The sequence below is a fragment of the Acanthopagrus latus genome, chromosome 10 (genome assembly GCF_904848185.1).
Source record: "Acanthopagrus latus isolate v.2019 chromosome 10, fAcaLat1.1, whole genome shotgun sequence".
In the NCBI taxonomy this organism is placed as follows: Eukaryota; Metazoa; Chordata; class Actinopteri; order Spariformes; family Sparidae; genus Acanthopagrus; species Acanthopagrus latus.
Window position 1 is genome coordinate 10,315,426 of NC_051048.1, and position 13,064 is coordinate 10,328,489.

Below are 13,064 nucleotides of genomic sequence, written 5' to 3' on the forward strand. Positions count from 1 at the left end.
AACCCAAAGCACAAAGTGTTTACCAAGTGTTTTTTCTAGAAATGTTATAAGCCCATAAGCGCAACATTTTCAGTATAAAAATTGAAACCAATAGAAACATCAAGTTGCAAGCTAAAGAAATGCAAAGTTTCAGCATATCCATGGTATCATGAGAGGCTAATTGGCAACATTTATTCTAATTCCGTGAAGTTGCTATTGGACCAAGATTGAAAACGGTGTCAAATTTGATGAGAAATGCTTTGAATCAGTCATACCTGTCTGAATCTATGTAGGGTCTGAGCCTAATGGTTGGAAAAGGAGCCAGGGACAGCAAATTACAGAACATTTATCAAAGAGAAAGACAGCTTGTGTTGTTTTCCTTGGACTTGATGTCTAGCTCGTCCTCTAGCTTGTTCTCTCTCTGCTGCCATCTGGTGTGTAACTCAGCTAAATGGCTGCGCCCTGCAAGCCCCTGTCCCTTTTAAACTTGACCATTAAAAAATAGACGTCTGTAAAACTGTTGACAGGTCACCCCCAACTGCATACTAGGTGAATTCTGACTCTTTCTATCATGAGTTTGCCAGTGAAAATGTAAAAACCGTAAAACCGGGAAATGTGATGGAATAAAATGGGACTTCTAAGTGCTGTATCGTGGGCAACTGGACGTTTTTTTCCAGTTCCCAGAAGACGTTTTGCCTCTCATCCAAGCGGCTTCTTCAGTTCTTACTAACTGGAAGGGAGTTGCGGGCTTTTTAACTATGTGTGGGAGTCTCCTTGGTGTGGGAGCGTCCTCTGTGCGGGAGTGCTCCAGTTCTGAGCACAATAGTAAAGGAAGCTCAATTCACATCAAATCAGGTGCTGTGGTGCAAACACTGGTTTTCCTACACATTTTAATGAGGGTAGTCTGTTTTGGTTGTGGCGGTGCTGGCTGCAGCTGATGATCAGACCCGTAGCATGAATGACTGAATGAAACCACATTTGGATTGTAACAGCGTCTCATATATATTCACTTAATTTGGCTTTGTGAATCAGTCTGAAACACATCGCTGCTGGACTGGCATCCATCACCTACTGAGGCAGAGCCATGACAGCAGATTATGAACAGAGCAGGATAAATGCTATAGAGGGAACACAATTGACATTTCTCTGTGTAGCACAGTGTTTCGCTCGTGATCACTCTGATTTTGTGCCCCAGTTTTTAGAACTCAGTAGTGATCTGCCTCGGATCCTAGATATGTACTGTTATTTTTAACCCACAAGCTGTTAGCATAACAGCGAAGGTTCCCAACATGTCACAACCACGGACCACAGAGTGACACACCCACGCCGCTGCACCACCGGATTTCATCTGAATGTACCCTGACTGTCGGGGGTCCGTTTGTGAGGAAGTCCAATTGCAGAGTGTTGTACTCAAGCCTGGAGTGTAATGTTTTTCAGGGTGAGATTGTGTTGAATGCTGACCCGAAATAAACACCAGCATTCTGATTAAACTGTTCTTATTCCCAAAGTGTGTGAAGACAAGGGTTATGGTATGGTATGCCATCCTTTTTTCCCACCATTTGAATGGTCTGCAACATATCTATAGTGCTGTTGGTGTTGGGGTCCCTCTTCAGTCTCTGCTGATGTTTCCTCTTTGCTCCTTTAGGACCAACTTTTAGTTTTGCTCTTACTGTGTTGAGTGATACCTTGTCTCCTGACCAAGCCCTTGCCTCTCCATTCATCCAGGCCTTGTGGTTGTGGAAGGATTTTCTTTTCTTTATGAATGATATCATCAAGACATTCACTGTTATAATGTATCTTTCTGAATGATAAGCATAATCATGCTGAGATGCAGTCCAATTGGTGAGAGAGAGAAAAACTCTGCACCATCTTACATTATCCGTATTATTTTTTTTAATGGAAGATTCCTCTCTTCGTCAGAATTCTTCTTTTTTTGTTGCTGCTTCAAGACTCCCTTACTTTTCTCAACCTTAAAAGTTGCTAGAAAGAAGCTACCCAAGAACTCTGCTGCCCTCTCTCACACTCACATAAAAAGTCTCTCTGTCCACAATGAAGCATTTTTGTAATAAAATATTTGACTTTATTTGTTTCATTATGTGTAGCAAAAGTAGTCATTGACATGCGCATATTTACATCCAGCAAACGCATGTTTATTAACGATGGTTACAACAAGGGTACATCTAGAAAGACCATAGACAACAATCGCCGCATACATGACTCAAACAATGATTTTTTAAGGTACACCAACGTCATTGTTTCGGTCATCTTTAATTTTTTTTTTTTTATACTTTTTAAATTGATGCTTGTATGTCTTCAAAGAAGCAATTTCTGATGCAAGTATACATAAACGTGCAGACAGTGTACCCTCACCCCTGGTCTGTCGAATCATATCTCAGTCTCTTTCTCCTATTCTTTTTTTTTTAATGTGCATCCTCCCTTTTAGTCTCATAAAAAAATGAATAAATAAATAAATAAATTACAAAAAGTATCCATTCAGTTTACTGTCAGTTTTGTCCTCATGTCGACATTTATTTATCTTATCATAAGATTGTCCGGCTTGGCAACAAAGGTGCTGAGATTTGTTCACCCCTTAGCAACAGATGGCAACAAAGGTCAACAATACAGACAGACCAAAGAGCAACATCTGCTATTTTTCGCAATGACATATTTGAAAAAGAGGAAAAGGGGAGAAAACGAGGTGATTATTGATAATTGATTATCAGTAGCCATTTAAGGGAAGGGAATCTCAGCACTGCAATCTTTTTTTCAGTTATAAAACGTATTTTCAATCATTTTTTCATAGCACTGGCATCCAATCCAATCAGTGAAAATGCCTTTATCATTGTAACCTTAACCCTAACCCTATAAATGTGAATTAAACTTACTAAATATGAGCAAACTGTTCCCATTTCCACTAGACTCTGTTCCAGAGAATCATTTTCATTAACCCATTTGTTCCATTAAAGAAGAGATTACAGCCTTCATCTAACTGACAATATTAAATGGTAAAAAGGAAAAAATAAATAAAAAATTGGAGCGGTAGGGATGTCGCAGTGACATGCATGGCAGCCAATTTTTGCTGGTTGTGGAAAAGCTTCCCAAATAGACTCTACATTGATAGCAAAAGAAACAAAAACACATGTTGAACATGTTTAACATCATTAACATCTTTGTTGAGTTTTGGGATTGAGGGCACCTTGGAGTGCAATAACAAAACCGTGGAAGGTATTTTCTAAGGATAGCTGTTGCGATTTTCTGTGTCATAAATATAGTGTTGGTGATCTTCAAATATACATAACCCAAATCAAAAATGAATGACTTATACCCACAAATATTGTGCTCAGTGTACTCAAACTTTACATTCTTCCTCTGTGCCATAGAACACAAATGCTGTCTGAAAACAACAACATATCAATGCGGCACGCCGTTACCCTGGGTAACATGTTCCTACATCACCATGAACGTTGACTCGATCCCACATACACGGTCCTGCTGCCCTGCGTACTTCCTAGAATAATGAACCCTCCGCTGAAAAAAGTCTGCTATGAACGCACCATTATACAATGTATAAGTAGGGATGTGAAAATATCCGGAGTTTAACTTTTCTCTTAATCTGTCTTTTCATTCAAAAGCAATTGAAACACCATAATTGTCTTAGAGCAAGGGTCTCGCTAAAAACTTGGTTTAGCAGGACGTAGCAGCGGCGAGCTCTGTGATTCAGCCCGAGCTTTGAGTGCATGTTATTTTCCATAATTTGTGTATTTGTTGTGTTTGGTTGGTTATACGAGAAGGTTTCTGCCAACAAAAAACCTCTAAGAAGTCATGTGATGTCGTATATAAAGTTGGACCAACACTATTTCCCAAGCAAGTTCTGCTAGAGGGAAAGGGTCTTGTTAATTAAACGGTATGTTTTTCAGATTCTTACATGCATACTTTGAGCGAGCAGGCTTGTGGCTGAGTGCTACAGATAGGGTAGGGAAGTCAGAGGGCAGTGAGAGACGACCCTAACCCATTCGGTTTGGTCTTTTCATGGGACTAAGTTGACACTTAAGTTAAATATAGACTAACACCAGCCTTGTCCTTTAAACTCCACGTGTTCAGTAAAAGAACAGTGTGCCTCCGCCAGTGCCGCAGCCTCTGAAGGCATCAACTCTTAAAGAATGCAATAATGAGTTTGGCCAGGGTTTGGCACCATAGCAACAAGGTAATTGAAGTTATGCAAAAGGGTGAGTCATCCATTATAGTGGTGTTAGTGCAGCCTCAACAGCTCTGTTCTGAAATATGCCTTTTGGTGCCTTATATTTCAATGTAAATCTGGTAGAAAATGTAAAAACGTGTGGGTATATAATGAAAAGTGTGCTGCATTTTTATCACAACAGCACAAAAATTATATTATACCGAAAATGTAAATTAGATAAGTATACAGAATGGCTTTGGCATGAGGCTATTCCCAAATTAGATTTAATCTCGAACTTAAAGGGGAAATTTTAAAGCTCTAGTGATATTTTAGATGATAGTTAGACTCCAACTTTGTGTGAGTTTTTTTATTTGTCCCTTTCCTCTTTCAACGCGACAATGTCCCCATGTGAAAAAAACCCCAAAAGGAATAATTAAACAAATGTCCTTCTCGTCTTAGATAGCGAAAGTCCATCGGCCAGCAAACACATTTCCGGCATACATCACTGCCTGTGGTTTACTCAACTCTCGCTCTCTCAATCTAAAAAAGTTTTTTTTTTTCTTTTTAAATACGCAACACATTCGGGCATCCTCCTTTGTTGGCATTGCAAAATGTCCAAATGGAGAAAGCTGTCGTGTCGAGATTTTGGATAAAAAGTTCTGGCATGATACAAATCTTGGCTTGCCGTTCTTCCACAGAGGAGCGCAGATGTGTGTCCCTCCTCCACAGTTCCATTCGATCCTGACTACCTATGAGAAAAAGGTCCACTGCAACGTCTTCGTCCAAATCGAGGCCAGTCAAACGGGAGAAAGAAACTTGTGGCATAACGATGTAAAATAAAGCCGAACACCAACGAAACGAAATCATAAAAAACGCACTCTGCTCTGCTCATCTCTCCTGTTTTCCTTATCCTCTGCTCTAACTCTCCTCTCTACCACCTTTCAGTCCAGTATTTGCGGCCTCTTCCTGAGTATCTGCTGTATGTATTTCTCCAGATCGTCACGGTTACTACTGCCAGGCTGCTTTCCATCCGCGTAATAATCTTCATTCTTAGTCACTGGAGGGACTGGCGCTGAGTAATAAACCTGCCTCTGCTGAGCAGGGATCAGAGGCATTCGTTTGGGGATGGGTACTTGATGATATGTCCAGGGGTACAGGGGGAGGGGGTTGCTAGTGTAGTAAGGCTTCTGCTGGAGGCCCGCGGGGGGCTTTCTCAGCCGAGGCTGCACCCAGCTGCGGTAGCGGCTTTTGGAAGGGAAAGGCCCGACGTCGTCCGCGAAATTTCCCAGGAAGTTGTTGAAACTGGGAGCAGGTTTGGGGACGTAATGACGAGCTTTGGGTCGGGGGTAAAGAGGATAGTAGATGGGGCGATAGTCTGGGTAGGGCCTCCTCTGGTAGTAAGGCGGGTATGCGTAGGGGTACGAATTGTAGCCATTCCAAACGGACTTGGGCGGTTTGAGCAAAAGCTCCTGTTTCATCGACAGAGGTTTCTGAGGTCTGGACCAAGGATTCTGATTGGCTGGCAGAGGCTTTGCAAGTTTGCCCCAGGGATTCTGCGATTTTGTCGGGGATTTCTCCTGGAACCACGATTTGAGGAGATTGACAGATGGAGGGGGCTGCTTGGCGACGGGGAAGCCATTCTGATTGGTTGAAATTTGCGACGGAAGGAAGCCATTTGACGATGAGTACGATGAAGACAGTGGGGTCAGAGGTTGGCGCCAGCGAGACGTCATCTCGGGCGGCACGTCCTTCTTCTTCTTCTTCTCCACATCGCTGATGATGTCCACCACGTCGTTGGCGGGGAGGTGGAGCTTGCTTGAGATCTCAATCAGCTTGTCAATGGTCTGGGGGTCGATGTCGTCCTCCTCGGTGACTTCCTGTTCCTCGTCGGACCTCTTGTCCTCGGCGGCATTGGAGAGAGTCGAGCCGTACTTCTTGTTCCCGTTATTCTGTTTGACCATGTAGCGCAGCAGCATGTCTGAGGCGATGTCGGCCAATTTCTCCTCCTCCATCTTGGCTCTCTGCGCCTCGGCCGCCTGCCTCCTCATCTCCTCCTGCTCCGCTTTCGCCCTCGCCTCCTCCTCCTCGGGACTCAACACCTCCTCATCCTCCTCCTCCTCCTCCTCCTCCTCATCCCCCGCTTCCGGCTCATCATCCTCCATCTCCTCCTGCTCTGTTGGAGGCTGGGACTCCACTGCGTTACCGGGAGCGTAATTACCGTCTTCAAAGTCATCCATAAAATTCCCCCTGAATGTTGGGAAGCTCAGGGCTTTCTGCGTCTCCTCTTGCCATTTCAGCTTCTTCTTAGACATTGCCAGGTCACTTCCTTTGTTGACTGGTATGACGTCATTGTAGCTGCTGTAACCTCTGCTCTCTCTCTGGTTCTGCTCGGAATCTCTCTCCCTCTTGGTGGCGGTGTTCAAGCGAGGGAACTCCTTCATCATGGTCTCGAGGCTCTTCAGCTCCTCGGGGCTGAGCTGCTCCTCCTCTTCGTTGCCGCCTTGTTCGGGACCGCCCGGCCCCTGCTGGGGTGGACTGACCTGCCCATTCTCCCCTCTCCCGTCTGGACCAGCAGGCTGCTGCTCGGCGTGGACCTGGACTGTCTGGCTGGTGGTGTGACTGGTCACCTTCTCCGTAATCTTCTCCTCTTCCTCCTGAGCGTTCCTGCGCTCCTCCTCCTCTTCTTTCTCCCGCTTCCTCCCCTGCGCAGCCATCAGCAGCTCTAACTCGTGGCGTGCGTCTCTGTCTCGGTCTGCGCCCTCCATCGTTCGCGCTTCTCTGTACGCCCCTTCTACCGCTCCCGCCTCAGCCCTCATATCTTCTTCCACGCCACCACGCTCCTCTCCCTCCCCTCGTCTCTCCACTTGTGAGCGATTCAGTGCCTCCAGCAAAACCGCCGCTAGTGTTTTGGGATCCACATCTTTAAAGAGCTCCTCTTCATCCCCTGCCTCCTCTTTTTTTAACGATCGCCCCTCCTCTTCCTGCCTTTGCTGATCCCTAGACACTGACAGCCCAGGGAGAGCTTCTCCGTGCGGGTAATTTACATCTCCGCGGGTACTGATCACGTTGGAGGTGGATAGTTGGAGGACAGAAGCCCCAGTTAGGAGGACTAGGAGGGTAAGGGCACTTGAGGCATCACGGTGCCCAATCATGGCCACTCAGAACAGGTCCTGCTGTGAGCAGCGAAAGAGATCAGAAATACCTGGAAGAGATCAAAAAAAAAAAAACACAGTCAGACATCTTTAGTTTAAAAAAATAGCAGCAGAGCATCACAGAAATTGTCGATGCTGAAATTCAGTTGAAGAAGCGGTTCACCCAAAAATGAAAATTAAGTCATTATCTCGTGACCAGTCAGTCCACCAATCAGGGGAAAGTCTAAATGTTGTTGTCCACAAAACGATCTTGAAGCTTCACAGCAAAACAGCATTGCAGCCTTCACATTAAAAACCAAAAAAAAACCCCCAAAAAACTGAAGAAGCTTAGAGCTCGTCCAAGAAATAAGAGTTAGATCCCAATCTTACTGAAAAGATGTTATTCATATATCCTCTATGGAAAATTGAGCTCATGCACCCACTTCAGATGGGCGAACACTAATGATTTGAGCTTCGCAGCAACAATAAAGATTTCGACTTAAAAAAAGAACGCCTTTTGAAGTCAATTTGGGATCGGATTGGATTGAATTATGCCAGATGAGCTGCATGGAGCCATTTTCTGCTTTTCTTGTGAAGCTCCAGAAATGTTTCGTGGACTACCAGAAGTCACCTGACTTTCAATTAAACTGCCGTAATTAGAAAATAGATAATTAAATGGTAAATGGAAAAGGTAATGGATATGGTAAAAAAGACTATAAAATACAAGGACATGATTGACACAAAAGAGACTAAAGAGAGGCAAGACCACAGGTAGGACAAAAGCTTTGCAAGGAGAACAGAATAATTTGTGTTTCTTTACGATATTCAGGATTTGCTATGAAGACACTTTTCATTGTCTTTAATGTGCAAATGAGAGCCTGTCATCACTTTGGAGCCTGACTGAGAGACTCCATTCAATTTTTCCAATTGAAAGCCAGCAAATTCTGGCGAAATACAATCAAAACAGCTAATTATGATCTGGAATGTTGTTTTTTTTTTTTTTTAACCGTCTATTCAACAGAACTACTCCTCAGTGGGATATGTAGTTAGCAGCTGTGGCTCAGGGGGTAGAGCCGGTCTCTTGTTACCGGAAGGTCACTGGTTCGATACCCCTTGGTCTGCATGTCAAAGGGTCCTTGGGTAAGATACAGAACCCTGAACTGCTCCTGGCAGCCACCGCCATCAGTTTGTGATCATACATGCAGTAATGTATGATTTACTGCAAGTCGCTTTGGACTAAATGTGACTCAAATCTCAGAATTCTGACCCAAATGCCAGAACTCAAACATGAACTTCACACGTGCTTGTGCCAACACCCTAATCAAGCTTGGTCATGTTTTCAGCTGAGGAAAAAACAGCTGGAAGGCACCACCAAATCTTGATCAAATGAAAACCTTGCTTCATCTAATCAGCTGCAGGTAGAGACGAACATTAAAATGGCTTGGCTCTCTCTCCGGGTGCAGGAGTCAGCAGCACTCTAACATAGCAAAGGGCGTATTGGTCTTTTTGGAGCTGAGCACCCAAAGGAGAGCTTGTGATGCAGCTGGCCCGGGTGGAGGGGGGAGGGAGGGAGGAGGCAACCCGCTGCTGCTGTCCTTGGTGCTGAAATATTCAACAACGCGTTCTGAGGCGCAACAAGTACATGCTGACATTTACTGGCTGGTTCTGAAACATCACTACAGGCAGATATGAGATAACACATAGGATGTTGCATTCCATCTCTTTTAAGAAGGCATCTGTCTATTCCTATAGTTGAATATATTGGAGATCGCCATAATAACACGCTCACGACACCGCTGCAAACAAAGATCTGCGGTAATTTTGCTCCACTTAAACGCCACAACCTTGTTCCACCCCAACAAATCTGCCACATCTCACTTGATTAAACACACTGAAATGGTCTTTATGAATCCTTAGAGATCATTTGCAGATGTTTTGGGCCATCTCTGAAGTGAACAAGTTCATTTGTTAAAGGGGGAGGGGGGAAAAAAACGTGTTGAGCCAGAAAACAGACCAAATGGTTGAGTCGGGCATTATTCTGCAGTGGGAGGCAGAGCCGCTGGATTGCGGGGGGGTGGAGGGGGGGGATGTGTGATGCGTGATGCGTGATGTGCGCAAAACACGCAGCGGATGATTAAGATAAGCAAAGATCCTAATACCACTGATCTGACTCTCTATTTAAAAATAAACAAAACGAATAAATATAATAAAACGGCCTGCTTCTAATCCGTCTTATTCTCATCCAGCAGAGGACGTTGGTTCTTCTGACCCGAACAGGGACAAAAAAAAATAATTAAAAAAATCTACGGTTTTAAACCAAGCAAAAGCGGATTAATAATCCGTTTTCTGAGACGCAAGGGTCAATAACAGAATTTAAAAAATACAAATAAAATCTTTCAGCATTTAAAGCCACCTCCAGACTTCTGTCAACATGAGTAACCTCTCCGCAGCCTACACATAAAAAAAAAACCTCCAACAGCATGAACGTCAGTGTTGTGCAAGACAGTTTAGGCACGACAAAGGACTGTCATTGTCACTGTGGAGTCAGAACATTATTGTTTTATCACTGTGGACGGGACCGCACCTTAATGCACATCATTCCTACTTCATTTTTTTTTTAAACCTCTTATCTGGCAAAGCGAATCATTGTGATGGTGACTGGAAATGACGATAATTGCGATGATGCTGATGTTGTTGTTGATGATGATGATGATGATGATGATGATGATGATGATCATGACGGGGAGGAGGAGGAGGAGGAAGAAGAAGAAGAAGAAGAAGAAGGAGAGGACAATAAAGGCCACCTTTGTTTACACCATAAACAAAGAAAAAAAAAAAACATCAGCTCGAACGGGGGTCCGCAGTTCAACACAACATAATGCAGCCACGTTGGAAAAAACAAAAAACAAAAAAAACGTCTCCAATGTAAAAGAAGAATGATCATTAAACATGTTATATGTCACTGTTCACGCGCCTAAAAGATATTTTTAAGGGAAGTTTTTCTGATCCAACTATAAAACCTGCCTCAACCCAAGACACCACAAATCAGCCCTCCAATTAAAAAAAAAAAAAAAAAAGAAAAAAGCTTTGAATCGCATTTAAAGTCTGCAGATCTGGAGGAGAAAAAAAAACACATCTCGGTAAACTGATATTAGTCTCAACTTCTTCTTCTTTTTTTTTTCCAGAGGAGAAGGTAAAGTGAGTCTAATGTCAGATAAGTTGACACTTACTTGCGGCTCAGTGGGAGCAGCGGTGTGGGGTGGGGTGGGGGGGGGATTCCAGTCTCCCCTCCTCGTCACGTCACGCTGGGAGCGATAGGAGTCCTGCTGACACGCACGGAGCCCGCCGCCCGCGCTGCTGCTGCTGCTGCTGGTCCGCTGTTTGCGTGTGAGCTGTGTCTGTCAGATGATAAGTGTCGTCATGGATGTTGTTGTTGTTGTTTGTTTGTTATTTGCTACTGATCCTCTCCCGGGATTCCGCTCCTTGGCTCGTCTGTTTTTGGGGCGGCTGAGGCTGTCTTATACCTCCGCCCCTCCCGGCCCACGTGATTTATGCGTCAAGCGGTCCCCATTGACGTCACCAGACTGGGATTCATTCATAAGATTTCTCTGCAACCCCCGCCCTCGGATCCCCCACCCCCCCCTTCCTCCCCCTCCTCCTCCTACCCTCTGATCAGACCAATTAGCTGCAGTGCTGGAGCTGCTGAATGAACAGAAAGCTGGTGAATGAATTCACAATCTAACGCGCCCATTTTCCCAGGGCCGCACCCAGCTTTTTCTGGGGGCCCGTGAGGTGTGCAGGTGCATGTGTCAGGATGTGAGGAAAGTGGGCTCCATTGTGGACTCGCTTCTGTCGAGGACTGACACAGCTTCCATGCGAGCTGATGAGCAGGGTTCACAAAGATTATGCGATGCCACGGTGCAGTGGCGTGCGCAGACTTTTTGAAGGGCAGGGGCGAAAAGAAGGGCACTTTAGCATGCATTTTGGCTCCCAAGAGGGCACTTTAGCATGCATTTTGGCTCCCAAGAAGGCACTTTAGTGCACGTTTTGGCTCCCAAGAGGGCACTTTAGTGCATGTTTTGGCTCACAAGAGGACAGTTTATCATGTTTTAACCAGTCAAGGGGGCAGTTTAGTGTGTTTTGCCAACCAAGAGGGCACTTTGGCATGCTTTTTCTGCTCCCAAGAGGGCAATTTAGCGTGCGTTTTGGCTATCAAGAAGGCACTTCAGCGCGCAGTTCGGCCCCCAAGAGGGCACCTTAGTGTGTGTTTTGGCTCTGAAGAGGACAGTTTATCATGTTTTAACCAGTCAAGGGGGCAGTTTATTGTGTTTTGCCAGCTAAGAGGGCACTTTAGCATGCTTTTTTGGCTCCCAGGAGGGCACTTTAGCGCATGTTTTGGCTCCTAGGAGGGCACTTTAGCGCAGTTTTTTCAACAATTGGGCTATGAGGGTGGGCGACTGCGTGGGAGACTTCATCCTCCATCCAAGTTTTGTGGAAATCCGGTCGGTGGTTTCTGTGTACTCCTGCTGACAAACATATATAACATAATATAGAAAAACCCGCATGGGTGAAAAATATAACCTCCTTGGCAAAGGTAAATTAAGAGTAAGGGTTAGGGTGGGGGTTAGACTGACTGACTGATGTAAATCAAATAAATCACGATTTTGAAGAATAAACAAAAACACATACGTTATAAATAATAATATGAGTGATCCATTGCCTCCACTCATATTGGGCCACTATGGCTAAGTATGTATCCACCCAATTACAGTAATTACATATAATTGATCATTTTATCAGAAGTGAGCCACCTGTTACTCATCTTTTTGTTTGTTTGTTTGTTTGATCGTCGCACATGTTTAATGCGTCACACAACACTGATGTACAGTTTAATTGCAGTGGGTGCAACGTGGGTGTAGAGAATGACACCATCTCAGCGTATAGGCCGGCCAGAGACACATCAAGGAGGACGCTCACATCTGCTACCAGACACCGCCTTTGAACAGAGATGCGGCTTTCCATCTCCCAGCATAAACAACCATCTGTTATCATCCGACTGAGGGTCCATCCAAGTCACACACATTTGACTGTAAATGCCCACGTTTTGTTTCAGACTGCTTACTAATAACATGATTAACAGAAATCTAATCAGAAGCACCTAATGGATGCCTGAATTCTTACATACAGTGCAACAAAGTTAAAATAAATGACTGCTTGAATATTCGAAGAGGGGCTAAAGGAGAGTCGAGTGCAGCTGCAGCACCACCTGCTGGTCAAGACCTTTTACTCTGAATAAGGAATCAAGTGCAGTGAGTCACCTAATGTTCAGTAATTGCTGCACTGCTGCATGTTGGCGTGAGTGCCGGGTGTCTACCCACTCATTAGATGCAGCTTTAGTGTCAGGACGCCATGCTTTCTCTTAAAGGAGGGTGTGGATGGAGGACCGGTGGAGGACAGAAAAAGTAGATCGCAGTGAAATTAAGGTGCTCGAACGAGCAGGCCAGGATGAAAGGTTGAATCAAAGAGTAACCACGCTGGTTGATATCCGGAAGGAACGGCCACACCCCATCACCGAGAGGCAATTAAGAAAAGGATGTTATAAGGGTTATGTGCACAGGCTCCATCTGCAGTTTGTCGTGTGCTGTAACCATTCGGCTATTTGGTTTGCTCCACAGTCATGTATTTCTGCCTACATGCAAAGCACATATGTACAGTGATAGATCATACTTATTTTTATTCTTTTCCCTGTGGAGCTTAGTCCCGCAGCATTCACAACA

At 44.6% G+C, this 13,064-nt stretch overlaps 1 protein-coding gene across 1 annotated transcript; it reads right to left on the reverse strand.

Annotated features, from left to right (window-relative positions):
- Positions 1–2,086: 2,086 nt before the first annotated feature.
- vgf (VGF nerve growth factor inducible) lies at positions 2,087–10,761 on the reverse strand. Its single transcript, XM_037111137.1, has 2 exons — positions 10,518–10,761; positions 2,087–7,358 (listed from the first exon to the last, which is right to left on the reverse strand). The coding sequence occupies exon 2, from the start codon at positions 7,306–7,308 to the stop codon at positions 5,098–5,100; it is 2,211 nt and encodes a 736-aa protein (XP_036967032.1). The 5' UTR covers positions 7,309–7,358; positions 10,518–10,761; the 3' UTR covers positions 2,087–5,097.
- Positions 10,762–13,064: the final 2,303 nt, after the last annotated feature.